This window comes from Tyto alba, unplaced genomic scaffold (genome assembly GCF_018691265.1).
Source record: "Tyto alba isolate M040663 unplaced genomic scaffold, T.alba_DEE_v4.0 Super-Scaffold_48, whole genome shotgun sequence".
Taxonomy (NCBI): domain Eukaryota; kingdom Metazoa; phylum Chordata; class Aves; order Strigiformes; family Tytonidae; genus Tyto; species Tyto alba.
In genome coordinates, this window is record NW_024881324.1 from 24,866,584 (window position 1) to 24,890,588 (window position 24,005).

Consider the following 24,005-nt stretch of genomic DNA (forward strand, 5'->3'; position numbering starts at 1 on the left):
TTGGACAGCATACATTGCCAGCAGTGTTACCTTCCCACTGGCTAGGTCCATACACATCTTCCTTACACTAGTGATCACCCTAGCAAGGGAATCTTCGCATGCATTATTTTGCTCCTTCTTGCCTTTAGTTAATACAGACGTTCACACCATAGTCCTTCAAATAGATCACACCAGTGGCACTGAAAAGCCCACTGAGGATAGAGAAGGTCAAGAGTATATGCCAAGAGCAAAGGGGGGAGACAGAGACAGTGCTGCAGTTACAGCAATTTCAGAAGAGCAGGAGAATCTGAAAAGCTGTAGAATAAGTCAGAAACTGAAAGAAACAGAGTATTTTCTCGGCAAGTAATAAGGGAAGAATAAGGACAAGAGGGCAACTAACCCTGCAGGAAAATCTCACCGCCGTCCCCAGAAGCACAGCTGCACGGCATGATCCTGCAGTGCTTGGGGAACCCTTTGTCCCATTTCAGCCTGTGTTATTTTGCAAGCAGTAAGACAAGCTAGAAACATCACTCGCCTTCCAGAAAAACTGTCCTCACAGGATGCTGCCCTGAGCGAACTCCTACGGCCAAGTCCTCATTGACTGGACCAGTCACACACAATCCTTGACAAAGGAGGAGGTCAAAACAAGGTCTGCAAGTTCCCAGCTGGCATCTGGCTCCTCCTCACTATCATGTTACTTCAGCTGAGCTTCTGCTTTCCAACAACTGGCTTAGAACTAGTCCCTGCATTTTCTTCCTGGAAGTTTCCAAACAGATGTCTGCCTTCAGGGAGAGGGAAGAGAGAAGTGTGCTTTGCTGAGGAAGCAGAGGAGGACGTGGTACAGACACAGCAAAGCAATCAACATTTTGCAGAAGATGCTGTGCAGACAGGGTCATTTTGTCCCCTGGAGGGCTCCTTGGCAATCTCAAATAAGCATGATTTTTCCTTCCAAGCCATACAAACAAAATACGCCAAAACTCTTGATGATAAATTAGTTGGTACTTTGCTTTATGTTATATGTGCCAAAATGTGAAGTATGCCAAGCGTCAGCTTTATGAAAACCAAGGCCTGTCAAGTCAGGGTTTGCAGCTTTCCAATGCAAAACTCTATGGGCGTCACCAAACAACATACACAGAGGTACTACTATCTATACAGCTGTTGCCCTGCACTGAAAGGACTAGAACACATCTGCAAAGCAGGGCTTCTGCAACAGCCTTCTGCTATTGCAGAATCCTGGTTTACGTAACCTACAGCAGAGAACAATCACCTTCATCATGAACTTCACTCACACCTCCAACCTGATCCTTCCGTTAGTTTTCTTGGCATGCCTTGCCCCTCCCCCAGCTTTCATTTCCTCAATAGAAGCGCTCTGAGGACATCACACAGGCACTGAGCACCGCGCCTCACTTCTGCAGAGACCGTAAAATTGTTGACCATCCTACGGAAGGGGGACACCTTTTATGTTCCTCCCCATACACCAGTCATCCAACTAACTAACGCAATCACAGTTCTGCCAAAACCCTTCCCCTGCACACGCAGGACAGCGACTCTCACATCATCAAAGCAGCAAACTCCCCGCAGACTAGCGTGAATTGCAAAACCGAGAATCTCCTTAGTCCTCCTTCACACCAGAGTCGTTATTACTGCGGAGCGCACACTTTCGCTTCCTCTGGGAGCACCGACCGAGGAACCGTGTCTGCCTATCCCTGCACTGCACCTAACAGTGTGCTTGGCTAAACCAGAAGCCTCCACTTTTTTGCCCTTACACCATTCATATCCCACCAGCAGTTGCAGCTTTTACTACGTACAAGCAAAGGGGTAAAATTATCACTGTAACTCCTGGGTTCCAGGGTCTTGAGATAAGCCATTATGTACTCGGACAGGATCATTCACCACGGATAACCCTGAGCCTTCTGAGGCACCAACTCAGTTTCAGTCACTGTGTACAGCACTAGTGGTTTTACAAAAAACGCATGAACTTAGCTGAAGCTTTATAATGCAATTCTATTAACCTAAGCTCCATGTAGAGTTTCATCTCTGTACACATGTCCCTGCACACAAACAGAAACTTTCCAACTGATAAGCTGTAACTCTCCTCCAAAATTTGGACGGTCTCAAAACTTCCTGAAGTCTTGCAGGGGTGTGGCACTACAACTGCTTTTGGATTATTTTCAGAGGTGGAAAAGAATCTTATTTAAAAAAAAAAAAAGACAGACAGACAGCCCATAAAACATCCCCAAAGATTAAAACAGAATTCCAAACACCACTTATAGTTGCCAACTGAAAAAAGACTGCTGATTTGGAAATGAAAGGGAAGAGGGTGTTATGACAAAGGAACAGTTTAGAGGGTTTGTACTAAAGCATCTTTCAAGTCTTACTCAGATTAACTGCAAGCATACTAGGTATATCAAGGGAGATTGATATTCACACCAAACTCAGAAGGTGAAGCAACTGGTACATTATGATGTTACAAGACACTTGCTTAAAGATGCACTTGGAGCCAATCAGAGCTTGAGTTAAAATCAAAAACCTCAGCTAAGTACTCTCCTGACACTTTCATGTACAAGACAGAAGCCCTAAAGCCCAAAAGTTCAGGTAAGAACTAAGTCTATCAGTCATTTGAGCCACGTGCCAATGCAACTACTCAACAATCTCAGCATAAACATTTCCACGTCAGAGAAGAAGTGTGTGTGGTGCAACTCCAAGAGCAGACACTCACGTCTATTGCATCTCTTTCAAATATGCGGAGCTGCAGAAACAGCTCAAGCTTGATCTTGCGTTCTTGAAAAAGCTCCTCCATCTGAGATTGGGCCTCATCCAGCTGCTGCAGGACCGTCTCTATGTGGTTGATTGAGCTGTTATGGGGGGTCTTGTTACTAGAAATGGCAGAATCCCTGTTCAAAGCAGAGAGAAGAGGAAGAGGAAAGAAAAAAAGAAAAAAAAAAAAGAGTTATTATTGAAAAAAAACCCCGTACAATTTGGATGCTATACATGACCACAAAATGTAAAGCTGTTTCAGATAAGCTCAGTGCAAGCCGTATTATATGAAAGCTAAGTCTATATATCTTTATTAATAAAAGTACAAATTATGTTCTAGTACTTGAAAAAACATTAGGTAATCCGATTACTTACTTTTTTTACTAATTCAGCATTTAAGGACACTCTGTTTACAGGAAGAATAAAATTTAAAACCAGAGACAAACCCTTTTATTGTAAAAAGGAAGTGGCATATGATAATTATTTGCTTTCACTGAACCTTCCTGGCAATGAAAAAAATCAAAATTAGATAATAATAAAAAAAAAATTACTTAATCTTTTACTTGAGTATAAAATCTGCCAATTTAGATATGATAGTATCAGCTCCTGCAGCAAACATGGACCAGTGCAGCTGTGGCCCAAATTTATTTAGATTATTACTGAATGAAATGGACTGCAAACTGGTGATCTTTACTACCATAAAGTTACTTCGCAGTCTGCAAAACAATTTCAAGTGTCTCTTTGTAAAAAGGCTCCTGCTCAGAATTCAAAATGCTGTGGAGCCCTGAATGTCAGACTACAAAGACATACGATTGCTCCTATCAAAAAGGTAGTTTATGTAAACAAAATCTTGTGGAGATAGTGTTTCTAAGCTGAGCTTCCTGTAAACAGAGGGTTAGAGACCATCCGTACAGCATGAAACATCATTGTAGTCCTAATATTTACAAGTTTTATTTATAGGTCGTATCTTGTAGTCACCATCTCTACCCTACAAAACGGAAAGAGCCTCACAGAATATCAGATGTACACCAGAAGACATTTAAATAAAAATTTGTTTTACCTTAGTTGCTGTATTAGATCTTCACCTTCTTTTATGACATTGACTGTAACCTGCAGAGTGGTCTGTTGTTGTTGACCAAAACGTTTAATCAGGTCCTGGACAGCCTCCACAGACTCAGCATAGACATCATCAAGCAGTTCTTTCTGCAGCTCTTCAAGCCATGTCCACAGCTAAAGGAGAGAGAGGGAAAAAAAAAGAAACGTAGGACCCAGGATCAGGCAGTCACTCTTCCAAATCAATCTCCCTGAACAAGAGAAAACAAACTGGGGGTGGGGAGGGGGACAAACAGGATTTGTTTTTCTTCATAGAAAAACCCCATCCTCAATTTAACGAAGAAAAAAAAAAAAAAAAAAAAAAAAAAAAAAAAAAGCCTTTGTTTCAAATGAGGTTTCTGCTTCTTGGAAATACCAGGAAGGCTTGATCGGTGTTGCTAAGTCACCCCTTCTTTCCCATTTTCCTTCTACAGTACGGAGCGTATCCGACTGAGCAGCACAGAGTTCATAGCGAGAATCCCATCTGCAGCCCTGCGCGAGAGTCCCCGGGAGGGAAATGCTATGGTAACGCTCCCTCGGAGAAGGGAGGAAGGAAGGAAGGAAGGAAGGAAGGAAGGGAGATGTATTGTAGCCACCATCAAATTTACACTGCCAGGCTGACACATGCACACAGACAACATCAACACTTTTCAGGGGCCTTCAAAAAAAGGAAGAAGAAAAGGGCATTTCCGAAAACAAAATGCAGAGACAAATCGGATGTGGGAAGTTATTTTTCTATCGTGATCTCTACAGCTATGGTGTTTACCCTCTCCATTTCAACTTCACGCTATTACAACAAAAACGACTGTAAATAAATCCACCAGCAAGTCAGTGTTTTTTTCCCCCCTACTTAACACATTCACACATCCCCGTTCAGAACTGCCCACGCACTGCAGCTTATGCAAAAATCCCTTGGTATATGCTAGCTAGGAATCAGCACCGGTCACTAGAACCCTACTGTGGTCTTTTCCACAATTTTATGAGGCAACCTGTTGCACCCTAAGCTCTGTGTGAAAATTACTTGTCCGCAAGCCACTAGCGATCTGCTGTACAATTGATAAAAACACTGCCTGAAGAGAGGGAGCACGGCTGTCTTCGCCAACACTAACAGCACAGTGAAACAGCTATTCTCCCAGGAAGCATTCAAACCTGGTCCCTCCTCTTTACTTAACCATCACATCCCAAATGCTGCGAGTCCAAGAACAAGGATTAAGAGTTTGGCTTTTATCCTGAAAGAATAACTCTGATCTGACTGAAGGTATTACGGTCTCCTGACTACGTTTTAATCTCTGCCTTTTTAGAGATACAAATAGGTTTTATTAACTTTGAATTTAATTAAAAGGTTAGCATAGTTAAAGTACAGACGGTAAGCAATCAAAACTGGCTTAATTTCAAAAGACAGAAAAGCAAATGTTTTCTGTATTTCTTTGCTTAACCTTTTCTACAGAAATACCCGTTTCATGCTGTTGTTTGTATAATGTTCCGATCATAAAAATGGATACATTAAAATAGAAAATTCAGTGAAGGATTCTAGATCTTTATTAATTGGTTCCTTTGAAGCTTTGTTTTAAAACCAAAGCTAGGTTTTTTTATCTCAGAACCTTACATGCTTCCTGAGGTAGGTGTTGAGTTCATCAAGCTATCGGCTGAAATTTCACAATTGGAAAGAATTAATGACATTTAACCACTCTTTTCTACAAATCTACTGCTCCCTCCCCCCCTCCAAATGGAACTGCCTATTCATACACGCTGTTATTCTGACTCATATGCTTCAAAGACAATGACTGTCACATATTTGAATGCAACTCCATAGCTGTAAACACAAGCTCAAGCCACAGCAGTCTTTCTTATTAAAAGAAGCACAAATCAGTAGGATTTACCAAGTGGGTCAAAAGCACTCGTCAGCATTCATTCCAGCATAACCCAACGCAGCATCCAAATTTATTATTTTTTTTTTTTTTTTATTGAAATGGGTACTTAGGAATACAAATTTCACTTCCCAGATAAATGAAACTCAAGAGCAAGAAGCCTGACAATACAACATGAAAACTTTACTCATATTTCAGTACCCAGAAGACACGTTTTTATTCTTCTCTTATCTTACGAAGTTTATGTCTGAATTGTAGTAAGAGGGGGCACCACCTTAGGGAGCTTCCCAGCGCGCCGGTGCGTACGCACTACCCGTGCAGTTTGCAACTGTGCAAATATATTCATTTGAGAGTAACACTTTGTTGTTGCCTGCAGACCTAGCGTGCTCGGTGCTGGCTGGAAGTCCTGCACGCTCCATGCTTACCGCACTGTTCATAAAAGGCCCGATGTTCAGAGAACACGGGCAAGCTGGGATTAAAACCCTTCCGAGTTTCTTGGACTACACCAAGTTTGCCCCTTGGCTCCCTTGCAAGCACCCTGTACTGCAGCTCGAGACGCGCCTAAGAACCACTTCAGGTTTTTTTTTTTTTTTTTCCAATATGTCTTTTGCAGCTGGCTTGTGTCCGCCCTGCATAAGGGACATCTCGCCCCCGCACCTCTTACACTTCACGCGCTCCTCCGCCACTTCTGTAAGCGGGTGGAGAGGACCCTGGCAGGAGGAATGAAACTTAGGAGCACTGGGCTGGCGAGGTGCTGTGCACGAGAACACGTCCTCCCCAAAAGCTCGCCCTGGAGGCCGGAGACCAAGCAGACCTTTCCCCCTGTGTAACCAGCGTAGTTCAAAGCAACCCCCGCTGCCCGGAGCAGAAGGGCACTAGCACCGCGCAGTGCTCAGCACACCGTCCCTGGCCGCAGGGCGTCTTGCCCCCGAGGTAGCCAAAAAAAATACATCCAGTTTGCCTAGTTCATTAGCTGAACCGCCTACTGCTCGGGAAGGAAAGACGTTTTACCAATGTGCCGAAAGAGAGTAATTAGCATGCATTACTTGCCTAGCTGTGATTCATAGGCTGCTGAAAGTGGAACAATTCGAAGACATTTCTGAAGTGACTAAAGAGCTCTGTGACACTTCCATTGCAAAAGTGACTCTAATAGAGTACCAAATAAGCTTTTTACACTTTTCTGCCAATTAAATTTCTGACAAACAGCTTCCCCTCAAAATAATCTTGATGTTTATCCACTGAAGTTAGAATAAAGCCACCACAGATGAACAAAACCGTCAGGTTATTAAAGCTGGATAGAAACTCATGCAATTTACTGAGAGGAGCTTAATTCATAATGGGTGGCATTAGCCAGTTAGCTTTTATACAGCTTTAAAACCAGAATGAGCACTGCATATACTGGAAATTACGTAAATTACCTTGTTTACAGATACAAAACTAAGGATAAAGACAGTGCAAGGTTGCACAGCAAAGCCAAAAGAAAGCAAACCTTTTACAGCAGGGGGTGAACAGAGACCAGAGCTTACCGATACACATTCAGCAGTGCAGAACTACAGATTTTTATAGTGCAATTATTTTCTGAGGTAATACATTATTTCATAAAAGAGAGGTTGGCAACAAAAAAAAAAAAAAAAACAAAAAACCAAAACAACTCCAAAACACAAATTCATCATTAAAAAACTATTAACTTCCTCTTGGTGTGAACTTTTGAGTGACTTCCAGGCATATTTTTTTTTTCTACTCTCTGTAAAAGAAGCAGCGTGAAGATCTCTAACCAAACCACCGAGTCCTGTGACCTCTAGAAGATCTCTACCCAGCAGCAAGACAACTCTAACAGTGAGAAAACCATATAAATAACTCAATCTAGTCACAGAAGGAGGCTCTTCTGCTCTTCTCATCTGCTCTTCACATCTTATCAGAACTGAAATTGGAGGGGGAAATCAAATTCTGAATCCCTGACAGGCAAATGTTTCACCCAGCAGATTTTTTTTTTTCTTGATCTAAATATAGCACAGACCAAGAAACATCTGCTTGAATGAGCCTGCATCCTGTGCTACCTCTTTCCTAAGTTCTTGGGAGCATGCCATTAGTCACTGAGATGGTATTACTTTAATTGTCTGCAACATCCTGGAAGTTTCAGTGTTTCCATCATGGGCCTCTATCCATTTAAGTCCCATCCCTGCAATCTCCTGAAACTCTGCAGCTAAAGATGACCTTACTGTATTTTGCTGAATAGAATCAGAACAATTATTTTTGAGTAAATACCTTCCCAAGTGCACAGAGTTATTTCATTATGGTGATATATCTCTCTCATTCTTTCACGAATTATTTTATTTTTCATTTTTACAATAATGGATTTGGGGTATGCAATCAGTCGTTCCAGCAGGCTAAGACAAAGAAAGGCACACAGTTTCTGCATGTCAAAACTGCCAATTCCTCTTTCTGCCCCTGCACTCCAGCACTGTGTTGCAGTATGTGTATTACCACACACACAGTTGTTGAACGAGCTATTATTTGTAGAAGGCCAATGTTGCAATAGTATTCCTTAACAAGTATATGTGGGCATAGAAAGGGGCTGGTGTGTGTGTGTGTCTGCCTATAAGCTGTGGCTTTCAGGACATGCAGTAGACAAAAACTGCATCTGTTTAAAAAGAAAAACTGTAAATATGTTAAACCCCCCCTGCAGTTTGCCTTCCAGGGTCTTTCTGGGACATTTAAGATAGCAAATGTATGCATATTTTTTGAAAATTAGATATAATTATCTTTAAAAGCTTAAAATATCCTTATCTGTTCTACAGTTATAAAGGAACCAATTTCCTATTCAGAACGAATTCATCCTTGAAGCAAAATCAAGTTTCTCACATCTTCCTAAAATTACATCAACTACTACTACCCTGTTAGCATTCCGCCCATTTTTAACTGAACAAGAAAAAATGTCTACACCGTAACTTTACACAGTTTAAAGACCTATTTCTGCCTCACTTCTCTCAAGCACTTAGTGCTATTTCAATAATGATTAGACTTAAATCTGATCCCTTTTTTTCAAGCAAAGCAGCTACCAGTATTGAAAAACCGTAGAGAGTATCTGTGCTGGGTAACTGGATTCAAGTCCTATCAAACCAGTAAACCCCAACGCACTTTCGTGTGCTACCACTGAACGTGTTTCTCTCCCGATTTTAAAACTGTCCTCCTCAACTCTCAGACTCGAGATGACTGGCATACCGCAGCACTGACCGAAGACCGCACCTCATATGTTTTGCCAGATCTGTCACCTCCAGCATCGCTGTGCTGTAATGACACAATAAAAATACCAGAGACGCACAAAAGCCCAAGGGACAAAGCCTTCACAGTTGGATGGGGGGCATTCAAAAGCGTCTCTGGTGCCTGGAATGGGCACGCAGAGGAGAGAGCAGCCTTACCACGACATCCAGATTTAACCTGTAGGCCACCGGCCAAAAGGCTCAAAATACTGAGGAGTGACAGGCAACCAGGAGAGCAGGTCTGTCACCTCAGCGTCCACCCTGTGACAAAACCAACAAAAGGCTGTGCGGATGGACACCCTTCCACACCGAATAATACAAACGAGGGCATATTTCCGGCAGTGAGCTGAGAGACAAAGCCAGGCCATCACCAACAAGATTTTTCGAATCGAATACACGTGATTCATGGGTAGATGTGAATGAATTGGCAACGTTGTGGCCAGAGCAAGGCCTCCCCAGCCTTCCCATGCACTGCCATCCTCGAAACAGTGCCGCCTTCCTTCAACAGCTCACACAGACTGCTGTTTCGTTACTTTTGTTCAGGAAGAGCGGGGTTTTGTATCTGAAATCTTAGCCAATTTCACTTCCCTTCTCTTTGTTTCAACCTCAGTCTATTCTGGTGCAAAGTTTGAGTAAGACGAAAAAAAGAAAAAAAAAAAAAGACATCTTCCAGTAACACCATTAAGCGTGTTGTGTATACATAAAAAGCGCTCTGAGCTATTTTATAATCAACTTGTCAGAATACACACAAAAGGTTACATGCAAAAAGCCAAAAGGCTCTGAAGAGATCGTTCTCTTCCGTGTGCAGTCAGACTTGATCTCTGTATTCCCACACTTGACTCCAGTTCGGAAAATATCTGTTGCTCTGCTTTGGCACTACTACAAACACCTGGCTTGGCCAGGATTCCCGTCTTCCCACTCAGATGCTGAGGGAGCCATTTCGGAGAGAGTGTGTGTGCATGGGTGTCTGCATGTGTCCGTATGGAAGAATCTGAATTCACACTAAAATTCTGTTCATCTCTACCTGGTGGCAGGTTTTCCCAGCAAAGGCTATCGTGACTCTGTTTTGCACACAACCTTTCGTGATAACCATTTATTTAGGAAACATATATGTTATCTGTGCAATTTTTTTTCTCACCTTGTCCCTCCCCACATTATTAAATGTCAAAAGGCACAAAAGACATATGAGGGATTCACTGTCTTGTAGTGGTCAACAGTTTCGGACCTTCAGTGACATTTTATCCATCCTCAGGCTGGGAACCTACCAGGACACAGCACTTTCAATGCAAAGATTCTGATAGGGATAATTATGGTCACTTTGAAAGTTTGCCAGTGTACAGCTTAACTTCGGTACAGCACTTACGGAAAGATTTGGCTTACAGATTGAAATTTCTCACTGTTTGCATGGGAGCTAAAAATCAGTATTCACAACTTCACAAATGTAAAACTAGCAATGACATGAGAGTACGGACTCACAATTCACATATAGCAAAAAACTGATTTTTTTGGATCATCATTAAGCACAATGAGTAATGGTGATGCCATTACATAACTTCGTATTTCTGGCTTCCTCGAATACATCCTTTTTTTTCCCCCAATGAGAAATGTGGTCTATTGAGGTTAGTCTATGAGGAGTCTGAGAACTTGTATGTCGTTTTCTGATGTTTGTAGGCCACAGGGAGCTCTACCAGCTTGTAACCACTTGGCTACAGAACTTATGGAAAAGACAGACAGCATTTCCTATAAGCATTGTAGCAGGCTGCTGCACACATACTGCACAGCTGCTTTGCAGGCAGGTATAGCAAAAGTCTGTTACATCCAGGATGTGTCAAGCCCATCTATTGCTTTTGTGGCAAGAATGCTGTGTCTGAAAGCAGAAACTCTGCTGATTTACTAAGCTTGAAGACACTCTGCAGGGCTGACGCTTCCCAGGGAAGCTGGGAAAAGTTGCAGGCAAATATTATGTCAAGTATAAAGGTTATATAAAGCTACAGGGGAGAAGTAGTATTGGAATGCTCTCATCCAGAGGAGGACCATTCATTCAACAGGAAGTATTTTGAGGGAGAAGAATAAAACACAACAAAACATCCTACTTCAAAAAATCAAGGGATTGGATGGGTATCAGAGCCAGATTTCAAAGCCTCAAAACAGCCAACAGCTGAGATTACCAGCTTTTCTCAGCTCTGTGGCTCCCTCCAAACTGTCACACACAAACAGGGGTTTTATTCTTCATGCCTATTTTTCAGACCAGGAAAACACAAAGAAGATACAAAAAAAAAAAAACCAACATTCACCCTGAATTCACCCTGAAGGAAAAAATGCATTGGTGGTATTTTGTTTTGATTTGTTTGGGGTTTTTGTGTTTTTAACAACTGAAGCATCTCTTCCTGGTTCAACAACTAGCATATTATCCTACTACTTGAACTCCTCTCTTCACCATCTAAGTGTGCACATTAATTTCTTCGCTCTACCGTATACCAGAAAGGTTATGTGCTTACAGGTATGCACTAATTTATTCAGTGACTTCCCACATCCTGCGGGAGAAATGCAATTCTCCTGCCAACAAAGTAGGGATGACTTTCAGGTTTAGGGCATTTTTATCTTCCATCTGCTTTGTGATGCCTTCTCAGCACTCCACATGCATGTTTGATAACAAACAAGATGCTCTTGAAAACAGATGAGAATACAGAGAGCACCAGACAGCTCTGAGCTTGCTATTTCTTTGCACCTTAACCAAAGGACTAGTCTACTAAATTATGAACCACCTGCTTCACTCTCTCATCTGTATTTTTAAGTAGAATGCAAATAAATAAAAAGATAATCTTGCTTACATAAATAAGTACTCTTTTGAATTCTCCTTGCTTTATTATGTATAAAGGTCAGCCACATGACAAAAAAAATCAACACGTGTACATCAGCCACAGTACCTTTCCCCCAAAGTCCAGGCTGCAAAGAGGCTGCCATAGTAACAGCTGTGTGCACTTACAGGGGTCACAATAATATCCATTTTCCCAAAGAAATAAATCAAGACACTCTGTATCTTTTTTTTTTTTTCAATAAAACATTATTATCTAGGGGAGCAGTGGCAACATTCCAGCACATCTGGATCAGCCTCCCAGAATTACTCAACAGTGACTCACGATCAGTCTGCCCTTCCTAGTTTTTTTTTTTTTTTATTCTTTCAAGCCTTTTCCCTTGTAAATCCTTTTACAGTCTCCATCTTTCATCACTACAACCAACCGTATCTGTTTAAATACCATCCCAGCTGCTCTTCTTGATGCTAAGAAAAACAGGTAATGAAGAAATCTCTAGAAACAGTGAACACGTTTCAGCAACTGACCACTCCTGTGCTTCACAACAGGTAATGGAACAGCACTATGCGCTTGGGAAAAGTGAAAAAAAAAGAAGCTGCCCTGTAAGAATAGCTTACGATACAGCATTTGTGTGTTGTTTAAACGAGCAGAGTACTGGGAGAATATTGCCAAGGAAGCATCTAACAGAAAACTGATGGGGGAGCTATGTACTCATGTCTAGAATGAAAAAGTAATTCACTCCTGATCTCCTTCAAAGACCAACAGCCTTGTGTGTTTGTTTCAAGTGCAAAGCAGATGTTTCCCATACAAAAAACTCTCACCCTTATTCTCTGCAAGGTTTTGCTGGAGAAGCTATGTTGAATACTGTGCTTCCCCACTGAACAGGCCATTTCTCAACGTAGGGTGAAGAGAACGAAGACATACTCTGACACACTGTGATCCAGAAGCCTTTCATATTTTCACATAGTTTGAGCAGTGAGAAGATTTAATGTGAGCTCTAAACCGAAAAGTAATCTACAAGTTGTCGAAATTTGCCACGACCTTTAAACCAAAACCCCTTACTGCAGTCCTTATTCTTGCTCTAGCCTATTCCACCCTCTCCCATGAGATTAGAAATTTGAATGATCTGTGTTCTGAATTGGAGCAGAAAACTGATCTGGCTGAAAATTAAGTGTATTTGGCTGAATTTCTTTTTCCTGGTGTATCCGTTCAATCTTTGAAGGAGTCTAAAAGCAGCAAACATGAGGCAAACCATTGTCATTATCAGATAAGCTCTTTAGGTTGTGAAGAGCTGTCAGTATACAAGATCAAAATGCAGTGTGGAAAGCAGAGAAAGAAAACAAAGTCTCTCTGGGCAGCAAGGTTGCCTTAAGTCGCCTTGTGCTTCTGCCGTGAGTTTCAGTCTCCTGAACCATGTCAGTCTAACCATGTTGTCTGACAACTTAACTGCACTGGAGAGCAGCTGGATAAAAAAAAACAAACCACCAAAAGCGCACAGTATCTCCCCCTGCAATGCTGTCTCTTAGCTGTATCATTTCCCTGATCTGACCTTCCCCCTCTACCCACTCCCCTGTGACTGAACAAGCATGTGCACTTGCACAACAAAGGAGGTAGAAGCTGATTGTGAAAATAAAATAAAAAAAATAAAATAAAATCCATACCCAAAACAACTACACTACCCTAGCCCCTAATACACAGTGAATTACAAACAAAAACTCATTGTACAAATAGGGGTTTCATGACATCCTACAGCAAGTTTCTAACAATGAAGTAACTTTGGACAACACCGGTTTTAAGTCTCAACGTTATGACCACGACTTAGCAGCAGCTTTACCTCTTTGACATGAGTGTGAAAGGACACAGACATGTCCAGCAGGATCTTGCGTTGCTCCACACGCCTAACAAAATCCTGTATCCGGTCTTCGAGCTGATGGGCAGCTTGATAAATTTCCTCCGGGTCACACTCCCCAGTCTGAGCGAGCTGTTCAGCTGCTTCTAGGAGCTTATCTGCATTGGTATATGTGTTCTGTAGAGAAATACGTTAGTTTCACAGGATTAAATGAAAGGAAATGAAAGGAAAAGAAAGTGTATTTTAAAGCCACTCCACTAATAAAACGAAACAACAGAAGGCCCTTGAAATGTATTTTTCTTTCTTCTGTTTTTAAAGGTAGTAGGATATAAACTTACTAAAGACTTTGTTATATTTCTAGATATTTTTTCATTTAACTGAATAAATTCATTCCTTAGCTCCTTACTGATGTCTATTTGAATGTCTCCTCGATCCAGAACTTGGGAGCCTATTAATTCTTCCTTGGAATTAGTATTTTATATTCACAACTAGAATAAAGAGCAGCCTAAATGTCTCATTACTTGCAAACTGGCCTATTTCAATACCAAAAAAATTGCTACAGTTGTTACCAGAAGACTCTTCAAATGTGTATTTTTAGAAGTGAGGAAGTCCTAGCTGCTGGTAGAGTTCGATGCTTAACATCAAACCCATGGAAGGCAGAAAGTGACCAGGCACAGGAGGAGAAAATTTCTCTTCATCCTTACAGAAATGAGGTAACCAAAATTCACATATCAAGTGGATCATCATTTGTGAAACAGCAGCAAAACAGGAAGGTTTAGAAGTCATCTGTGGCTGAGTGTCTGAGTGAAATATTGTCCCAATACATCACAGGCTTCACAAATGCAGACCAGCAGTCTGATAAGCTGCTTGTATCAAAGCAGGAGACAGAATGGAAGGTCTGGTACCTGACGTGCTCAGAGTGCTGTGGTCCAGAGAAGAGAGAGGTGTTTAACAACTCTTACAGCGTAGAACTTGCAACCTGCATCTGTATCTATCTCATTAATTCAAACCAGTGCTCATTTCAAACATTGGCTATAATTTGGGTGCTCTTTTTGAGCCTAACCTTGAGTTTTCATGCCTTAGAATGGTTCGCAAAATGGACTCATCAAGAATGCATAGAAATTAACCTCTGGAGAAAATAGATTGAAGCCAAGTCTACACTAAAGAAGCTTTGTTTATGTCACCGCATCAGGTTTCCTGATAAGTTTGCACCACAGACTATTAAAAAAAAATCCTGAAATATAAACTACAACTTTCTCTTCTCCCATTTACCTTTCCATCTTCTCCCAACCTCAATTATATCAGGTAAAAACACTGCTTGCCAAGATAGATTAAGCCTATGCAAATGTGCTTTTCGTTGCCATAAATACAGTATCACACCTCTAATTAACATTATAATATCCACAAAAGTCAAATCCAAGCCTGGCCCTAAAACTCAGCTAAGGGGGAGGGAATAAGAGCTCTTGTCCAGGGTCTCAAGCAAATTAGCAGGCAATCCCAGGACAGATTACTTCACTTGGTGCAGTTTTCATATACTTGGGGGGAGTTCCCCTCTTACTTACTATGACCTATTTAATGTCAGGAATTAAACCCGTGTTGCTCCTTGATTTTGACTATGTGAATCTCAGCCCTTCCTTAAACTTCAGCTTCTTAATGGCACGGAGAGGTAGAGAACTCCTCGCCTGTTCCCCTGGGAAAGTCTGCAGAGACTAACATAAGCCTACCCTTTTTCAGTGGGGAGCACATTACTCCGTGCTCCAGATCTCTGGCTCAGGCCATGCTGGCCCACAACACACTCTGATCTGTGCTTTGGTGTTTTGACTTCCACAGTCGCAGCTCACACGTATTCCAGGGGCAAGGCTGAAGAGCCTTAAGGCACTCCTCGAACAACAACTACTTCATCAACCCGGAGAACCACACCCAGCTGCAGATGGCTGAAACAGAAGTTTTCCATTTTAATGAAAACTTTATCTTGCATGTGAAGCATTGTTTATGAATTCCAGGAGTATCTTCCGCGTAACACAGGCCCAGGCACATCAGACTTTTTCTGTAAACTGGATGGTGAGCTGCCTAGAAATGATCACAACCTAGATGCTGCCTCAAAAGGGGTTGCAGTTCTCAAACCTTAACAGCAGACACATGCCTTATCGCTAAAATTTCTCCTCCAAGTAGAGCTGAAATATAATATTTATCTTGGTAGATAACAACTGCCCTTTGGAATAGAAACCGCAGCAAACAGGCGTGCTGCACTAACTCCTGCCTTTCCCAACTCTGTTTACTTCTAAACAATGTTTGGAAAAAAAAAAAAAAGTAGTAATGTGAAGATTTTGAAAATGCTCGTCCCAAGGGGCAGCCTCCGGTTAGAAAACAGAAGGTTATGCGGAAAGAGCAGGAGTTCTCCCTTGAAGCTGGGTGTGCCCAGTTTCCTAAATTGACAAAGAAGCCTTCATGGTAACAACTTCAACACAGAGTTTTGGAACAGATAAACACTTCCTCAGAATACCTCCACTAGCACACCTTCCCAAATCCCAGGAGAAAAGCATCAGCCTGGTAAGAGCTTTAAGAAGTCCTCTAATCCATCGCTCTGTGCCCCAAGGTGAGATCAACTATATTCAAGTCTTCAGTAGGCATTCTTCTCCAAAATGCTGACAGATTCTCCACGACAGTTTACCACCTTCCCCAACAACACATCCCATCACTTTCCTAGTCTTCTTGTTAAGAAACCTTCTCTACACATTCTTCAGAAAAAACGAACACCATATTTCTAGAAAGCGTATGAAGTGACACATGACAGAAAAATCAAAGGTTAAATTTAAGAGACTAATGCAAAAATTAGTACTACTGACAATAAATACAGCAATAGAAGTGATTGGAGGTATGGTCTGAATTTCATACAAATGAGTTTATTGCACTGTGGAGGGGGAAGAGAACCACATACATGGATGGAGATTAACAGAGACATACAAATCATTAAAGGTGGAGAAAATGAGGATAGATTACTCATTAAATACAGTGGATGCTAGCATGTTTAAGCATCAGACAACACACTTAAAATGAAAAAGCAAAAACACTTTCATCTGAGGAGCAATTAAACCACGTAACTCATTGGCACAGGATCTGGCGTACATTCCAAGAGCATAAATGAGTTCAAAAAGTAGCTAGCCTAATTAAGGGGAGAAAAGTCCATCAGTGACTATTAAACAGTCGTTCTGATGCATCCTTCTCAAACAGGCCCAGACAACTGGGAAGGTAAAGGTAACTTTTTAAGCATTACGTTCCCTTTTCTTTATTCATCTGGTCATGGCCAAAAGATACGGTAAGACATGGACCTTTACTTTGATGTATTACAGCCACTCATGGGTAAAGTGGAAAACAAATTCAAATACGTAACCTTTTTTTATAACTTTAAAGGAGATGGGAACTGGTATTGGTAGGGAAATTATAGGTTTATTCAAGCAAGGCTTGGAAGAATCTTTCTGGTGCATCTCTTGCACCAAGAAGACTTGAGTTCTTTACTTGGATGCAGTCTGCACATGGAGAAAAGAACTTATCTATGGAAGCTCCCGCTAATTAACTCTTGCCATACACCTTTCATGTTTTTTGAGCATGGACTGTCAAAATGCTGACACCAACATAGTTGAAACAGGAGAAGCTGACTTATATTTCATACAAAAACACATAAGGAAGTACAACCATACTATTGATCTGCATCCAGTGCTTCTAAGCTGAAAATCAGTGCCCATAAGTAAATCACTCAAGACTCCAAATTTTCACTCTTTGACTAAATGTTCTCATGGATACAAAGATGATCATGGGAAGAGGGGAAAAAAAAAAATAAAAAAAGGATAAGTAGAAAGTGAACTGGACAGGCTTCATGTGCAAAAAAACAACACAATTTTACAGTAGTGGGTACAAGTCAAAGTGTGTATGTGTAGCACGAATGTTAATACATCAGAATTTAGTCGGCTGAGTTTTGACTATATAGTGATTCTGAATGGTAACAAGAAGTGCCAAATAAACAATCCTTCATTTCACACAAATTTTGAAGTGAATAATTTGTGAGGCCACAGCCCATTGACTCTGGAGCACCTTTTCTATTCGACACACATTATTTTAACATCTCTTTGAATGCTGCTGAGGAATTGGCACTTCATTCACATTAAAAAAGAATGAGGGAGGAAGTAGAAGGGAAGAAAACATAAATAATAATATTCACTCCCCTCAAAAATCAGGAGTTAGCCTTTGATCAGGAACATTTCAACATTACTGTTGGCTCTCTGCATTTGCTAAAACATTGTCATGCCAGTGACACTTCACTTGACACTGCTTCCTCTCAACTTCTGAGTAGAGCTGACTGAAACCCCCTGATTATGCCTAGGGTCCTATTAAAAAAACAAAAACAAAAACAAAAAACAAACCGAAACCAAACAACAAAACCAACAACAACCAAAAAAAACCAAAAAACAAAAAACAAAAACAACACAAACCCAAAGCACAACAAAGACCTGGACTAACCAGAAAAGTAGGTAGAGAATAAATCAGCCAAAAGTTATTCATGCTTTAACAAGGACTGCAGATTGATGTCTTACACTTGAACATAATCTTCCTTATAACACCAACAACAGGAATGCCTTTTGGGGCTTGCTTACATTCAATTTTAGACCAAGTAAGAGGAACAACTCAAGAGGGTGTGCCTCTCTTGGCAGTCATGACACATTCAAGAGTCAGAAAAAAAATACTTATTAGATCATTTTGTCCATCCTTCTGTCAGTGGAAGATAGTCCCCTGCAGTATATTTAAGTTCTTTGACCAGTCTAAGTTTTCAGTATCTCCAAAAATAGAAATTTGGCCCATTCCCTAAAGAGATCACTTTGAACTCTAGTAACATACAATTTTATGAGGTTTTTGCTATGTATTTGCTTTACAACTTCCTACTTTAAAGCATAGTGCAAATTAACAAGATACTTTTTTAGCAGTTTACATCCTAGTAATGGTTCTGCACACTTCATCCCCCTTTGGTTACTCAAACATTTTTTTCTTCTTTGCTCAACACAGTATTAAGTATGAGATCATTCAGGTTTTGTTAAATGTCTTACAGAAATAAATTCTTGCTTGTCTGACACAGAAAAATAAGTATTTCCACATGGAAAAAATATTACAGATTTTACTAAAAATGAAGTACTAGACATGCATATGGAAAATCTAGCAGTGTATATACAAAACTAACAACGCTTATTATTTTGGAAAATTTTATAGGAAATCAATATTGAAGAAGATTCCTGATGCTATCTGAAGCCCTCAGTCGCTGGAGTGCTCTAAGACTGTATTTACAATAAAATTTTATTAAAAGTTTAATCATCCATTAAACAGGCAATCTGTAAACACACTTCTGATGCATCTGCCATAGTAGGAGTCACTGCTGAGCTCCTGCCTGTCGCTTCAGAATCTTCTAATAACGCGTCTTCCGTTTTGACTGAAGGACCACTGTATCAACCCAAACTTAATGAGATTTTTCTTGATGAATCTTAAAGATCTTTACTCTTACTAATCATTCAGACTGAACAGATGGTGCACGTTACTTATGGGGAGGATTCTAGCCTCTAGCTTCATTGGTTTTATTCACCTCACACCTCCTTTTCAAGGCTGCCACCCAAATCAACTTCCTCTTGTTATGCTTCCTGTATTCACTGGTGTATCTTTTTCTTTTGGCTTGACTCTTTTTCCCAGAAAAGTATGTTTTGAAGTTCTATCATCAGTTCCACTTAAAGCTAAAACCTGAGTCTTCCTGTGGAAAAATCATTGGTATTGATGATTCAGAACAGGAGGGCATACATAAAAACTCAACCGTATTTTAAAGAAGAATCCCAAAGCCAGGTTGACCAATTTGCTGGCTCACCTGGTTTCTTAGGAGTCCCTCCCTTCCCCATTCATCAGACTGCTGCGGGGACTTGGAAGCTCCCCGAGCTTCAAGTCAGGAAGCAGGGCTTTCAATTCATCTGCATCCTCTCTTAAAGGCCACACAAAAGTTTAAATCCTAGAATCCCATGGAATCAAGTTGCTTTAAAAAGAGACCTGTCATTCTTCTGTGACTCAACATTTGAAAGTACGCTTTTGAAAATAAGAATAATAGCAGCAGGAGCTCTGTTGGGCTTCAAGGCTCCCACTCTCTGTAGGACTGTGGAAGTTTGTCTTTTTTTTTACTGAAGCTAGAGTGCAAAGGAGAAAATAAATAAAAGCTTGCAACAGAAAAAAACCAGTCCATTCTTGGAACTGAATTTTATGTAATGGAGCTCCCTCTGCCCAGCCTTTCAGTGCCAGAGCAGGAGTTTTTAGTATATTCCCATGACAAGTATACAGTCCTTCATGTTTTTACCTGTGCAACCTCTTCAAAGTCTTCATGTCGTTTCTGCAAAGCTCTAGCCCGATGCAGGGATTTCCCCACCCCGGTATGTTTGCTAAGAAAAGCTTCTCCATGGTTTTCAATCCAATCCAATACCTGTGGTACAGAAGAGACACACACAAAAACTCTGAATGGATGTACTGAATGTTGCAACAAAACCCCCAAGTATTCAAGAAACTAAGAAGATGTAAAGGGACTGCTTATAAGGAACTGTACTGTTGGATTAAAACACAGTATTGCCATTGAAGGACATTAATTACATCTCATTAACTTTCCTCAAGGCTACCTCAAACTAGCTAAATCGTATGATTTAAGATTATATGTTTATTTTGAAGCCTACCAAGGACAACCTCCTTTCTACACATTCATCAATTTGACAGTAATCTGATCCAAGTGGCTAGACCCCTTCTGAGGGTCTCTCTGTAATCCATTTATGCCTTCAGCTGGCAGTTTTCTGTAATGTAACACTAATGGAGTTTGCACATTCCCCAACAATGCTGGTGAATAACACAGTGAAGTTTTATTTTAGCTGAGAAGTCACTTCTGCTACATATTGCTAAGTCATGAAGAAAGATTTAACAGTAGAATTTTTAACTAACACAGTAAAAGTTAGTTGAAATCATTATGAGATGAATGAGAATGTCTGCATTCAAAGAATATGAAGGTTTTGCCCCAATTCTGAAGAAGCACCTCCTCAAAACATCGTATAGACGGAGCTGTGTATTGGAAGTTTTATAGCTGAAAAAGTGGGGAACAAAAGACATTTTAAAGACGTTAAAGCTTTTACCACAATGACTGGGCTGACAGCTTTATAAATAGTAAAAACTGTACATGTAATTAGGTCTTGCCAGTTAACACAAAGGATTACTGCACACATACCAAGTTTTTGATGAGTGAACACACAAGAACATCTGTTCTCTCTCCAAACTAATACATCTTAGCCATATCTTAATTTATTCATTAGCTAGCATGCATATGGTATTTAATTCTTTGGAAGAGACTCAGAGGTTCAAGAATGTTGTTCAGAATTAAAGACAACTGCACATAAGCAATTTTCTTAAGTCAGTTAACCATTTTTACACAGTATTTATGTAGTGGTTTGGAATACTTCACCTAACATTAATCTCCAGCGTTTTCTCTTTAAAACCTGAGTGTTTTCTTTCATTTTGAATATACCTGCTGGAAACCTGTACCTTATCTCTCCTCATCTACTAGTGTCCTTTATACTGATTCCTGAAGGTGGCTGAGGTTTTTTTTTTCCCCTTTTCCTGTACTGAAAGTATTTGACACTTAGTGTAACTAAAAAGAAAGACTACTTTTTTTTTTTTTTTTTTTGGGGGGGGGGCAGGGGGAAGGGGGCCTTCTAAACAGACTCAGTAACTATTTCTGCAACATCACTGATGGCTACATTTACACTGATCTCATCAAACAAAACATCCGTGCTTTCTTTAGTAGAAAAATTAAACCATCTGGCATGATTTTCTCATTTATCTTGATCATTAGAACCTTTTTTGATTTGCAAACTCTCTCCTACTGGACATCTTCAAAACAACAAACGATCCTGTAATGCCACCTAACACAGCCATCTCAAATCACCAACGCTTCACTACATCTCTGTACTTCAACTTACACAAAGTTTGTTTTTCCTAGGAAGTATTACCAAAAGAATATTATTGTGTTTTAGGTCAATGTAAGTTTTCATTTGCTTCTTTCAAGGGAAGGTATTGATCAGAGAAAGGAAGGTGAGGAACCAAACATGGTCTCATTTATCTGTAAAGTTTACATTACCGATGCTTTTGACTAGTTTCAGGCGACTACTCTGCTTTTCTCATTATACAGCTAGCTAAAGAGAGGCATGTTTGGATGAGAGAATTAGACTGGACTCTGGAGACTACTAACAGTTATAAGCTAGCAAATGAAATCAACAGAAAATCTGTCCCAGAAAGCATGGGATGAAAAGCAGAAAGCAGCCCAGGGAGAATGGTTTCTGTTCCAAACAATGCTCAGTAACTTCCCAAGAGAAGAAACTGTCATAGAAATCCAGTAGACAGATCATGACATAAACCAGTCAACTAGAGAAACACTGTTGGCCTCTAAGTGAAATCGGTATGAAAACAAGTCTTATTAGTGCTCAGCCTTCTTCCCTTGATTCTTAACAAAACTGAGGAAGCAGCCCTTATTTGGGACTTTCACAGCACGTAAAGGCAAAGTTAAGGTACGCTCTTGCCCATCGGTAAGAACTTGCGCATACCACTTTGACCAAAGGACAATACCATTAGCTGGGGCACCGATATTAGCCATTTAGCAATCTTAATTGATGCATTTTCTTCCTCCTCCTGGGAGAGGTAAGAGTTACAGAAACCTTCATACCAACCCGCTAAGGACTCTTCTGCTAATACTGAGAGCACGTGGAATTCACTCTGGTAGTTCAGCAATACATAGGAGTTTAAGAGGCTCGATACTTTTCAGTGAAAGGGTGAATAATATTTTCCTCCACTGCAGCAAGTAGCTTTAACGATGCAGTTAAGATCTAACTGCAGTCTCAGCAGGACCATGCTTATGCTCAATATAGGATCTAGAAAAATGCATATTTTTCTAGCACCAATACTGAATATATGATAAAAGAAACTACTATGAAAAGATAGCTTCATTTTGACAGATTCATTGCTCATGGCTGTAAAATATGTGTTCTGGATATGCTGCTTGCAGAAGTAAGCAATCTGATCGTTTGCAAATTCAACATGCTCATTTTCACCAGTCTTTCCCACACTACTATCCAGTCCTCACCCTCCACACCTTTACCCACTTTGCACACACTCACTTTTCTGATCTCCTCCACTCACTTGGTGCTGACATAACGTTCAGAAGGGGGGAAGATGGATATCTCTGCATTTCCAATCTTCAGATAGTTAAAATGTGGGAATACTCTCTTCCCAAAAAGAACCATTAATACAGTGGAACCACCTCCAAGAGTCACGAGGGACTCGACCAATGAAATCAGTATTGTGTTGACGCTGAGCACCCCACATTCTTGGCCCACCCTTCATTAGTCAAGGCTGAAACAAGTGACTGTTACAACAAAAACTCAAAGACAGAGTCTTTGAGGCAGGCAGATCAAGGAAGGAAAAGCAGCACTTTTATCCAGAACGGACAGAGAAGACACCCAAGGTCAGTAAGACCTAACAAATGCACATTTTGAAGAAAACCTACTACAAGTATGTTTTACTAATCTCTGGAGTGCAAGCCATCCGGAGAGTTTTTCAGGACCCAGAACTTTCACTATATGGGTGTCAGTAATACCAGAAACATTATCTTTTACATTCAGTTTCAACTTTTCAGGGCTTAGCAGCACAAAAACCCTTGCTGCTGTTGCAAGTCTGCTCTATTGCTTCGTATCAGAACCATCAGAGCCAGCTCCTTTCCTTAGGTGAAAGGCTGACATATATTATCCGCTTGGTAAACTTGTTAATTCCTAACCATAAAATTACACTTTTATTAGCATGTTTTACATTAGAAGGGCTATTTTCAAGAACTGAGTACAACAGTCAGTAACCTGACTTTTTTTTTTTTTTTAATTATTTTTTAATTAAAATAAACACCCTCTTTTTTTTTTGTGTTAATATACAAACTAAGCAGGAACTAGATTTCCTGGCATGCTTCTGCTATTTAAGGCCAAACTCAGAATTTCATTCAGTTTAAGACTGTCATCGGTTTTCACATTTCAAATTTCAGATTAGCTGTAATTCACATCTTATCTATGATTTTTAATATTTCATGTGCTACTTTCCTCACTACTTGCTCCAAGAAATTAACAGATGATTCTTGAAGTACACAGTGTTTTTGCTGATTTGGAAAGCTCCACTAGAAACACTTTCCCAATACTGAACATACAAGACAGAAGGAAAAAACCCAAGGTGAAAGTAACATGCAACGAAGTACCAGCTGAACACAGCCAATTCCCTCCTCCAACTCAGCTCTGTCACTCAG

At 40.5% G+C, this 24,005-nt stretch overlaps 1 protein-coding gene across 3 annotated transcripts in view; it reads right to left on the minus strand.

Annotated features, from left to right (window-relative positions):
- TRIO (trio Rho guanine nucleotide exchange factor) overlaps positions 1 to 24,005 on the minus strand; it is a 251,839-nt gene that overhangs the window by 118,279 nt on the left and 109,555 nt on the right. For all 3 annotated transcript variants that reach the window (XM_042806835.1, XM_042806836.1, XM_042806838.1), the window contains exons 10-13: positions 19,992 to 20,114; positions 13,604 to 13,795; positions 3,797 to 3,966; positions 2,699 to 2,873 (exon numbers count right to left, since the gene is read on the minus strand). In XM_042806835.1, the coding sequence (XP_042662769.1) occupies positions 2,699 to 2,873; positions 3,797 to 3,966; positions 13,604 to 13,795; positions 19,992 to 20,114 (660 nt within the window). The remainder of the gene's footprint in view (positions 1 to 2,698; positions 2,874 to 3,796; positions 3,967 to 13,603; positions 13,796 to 19,991; positions 20,115 to 24,005) is intronic.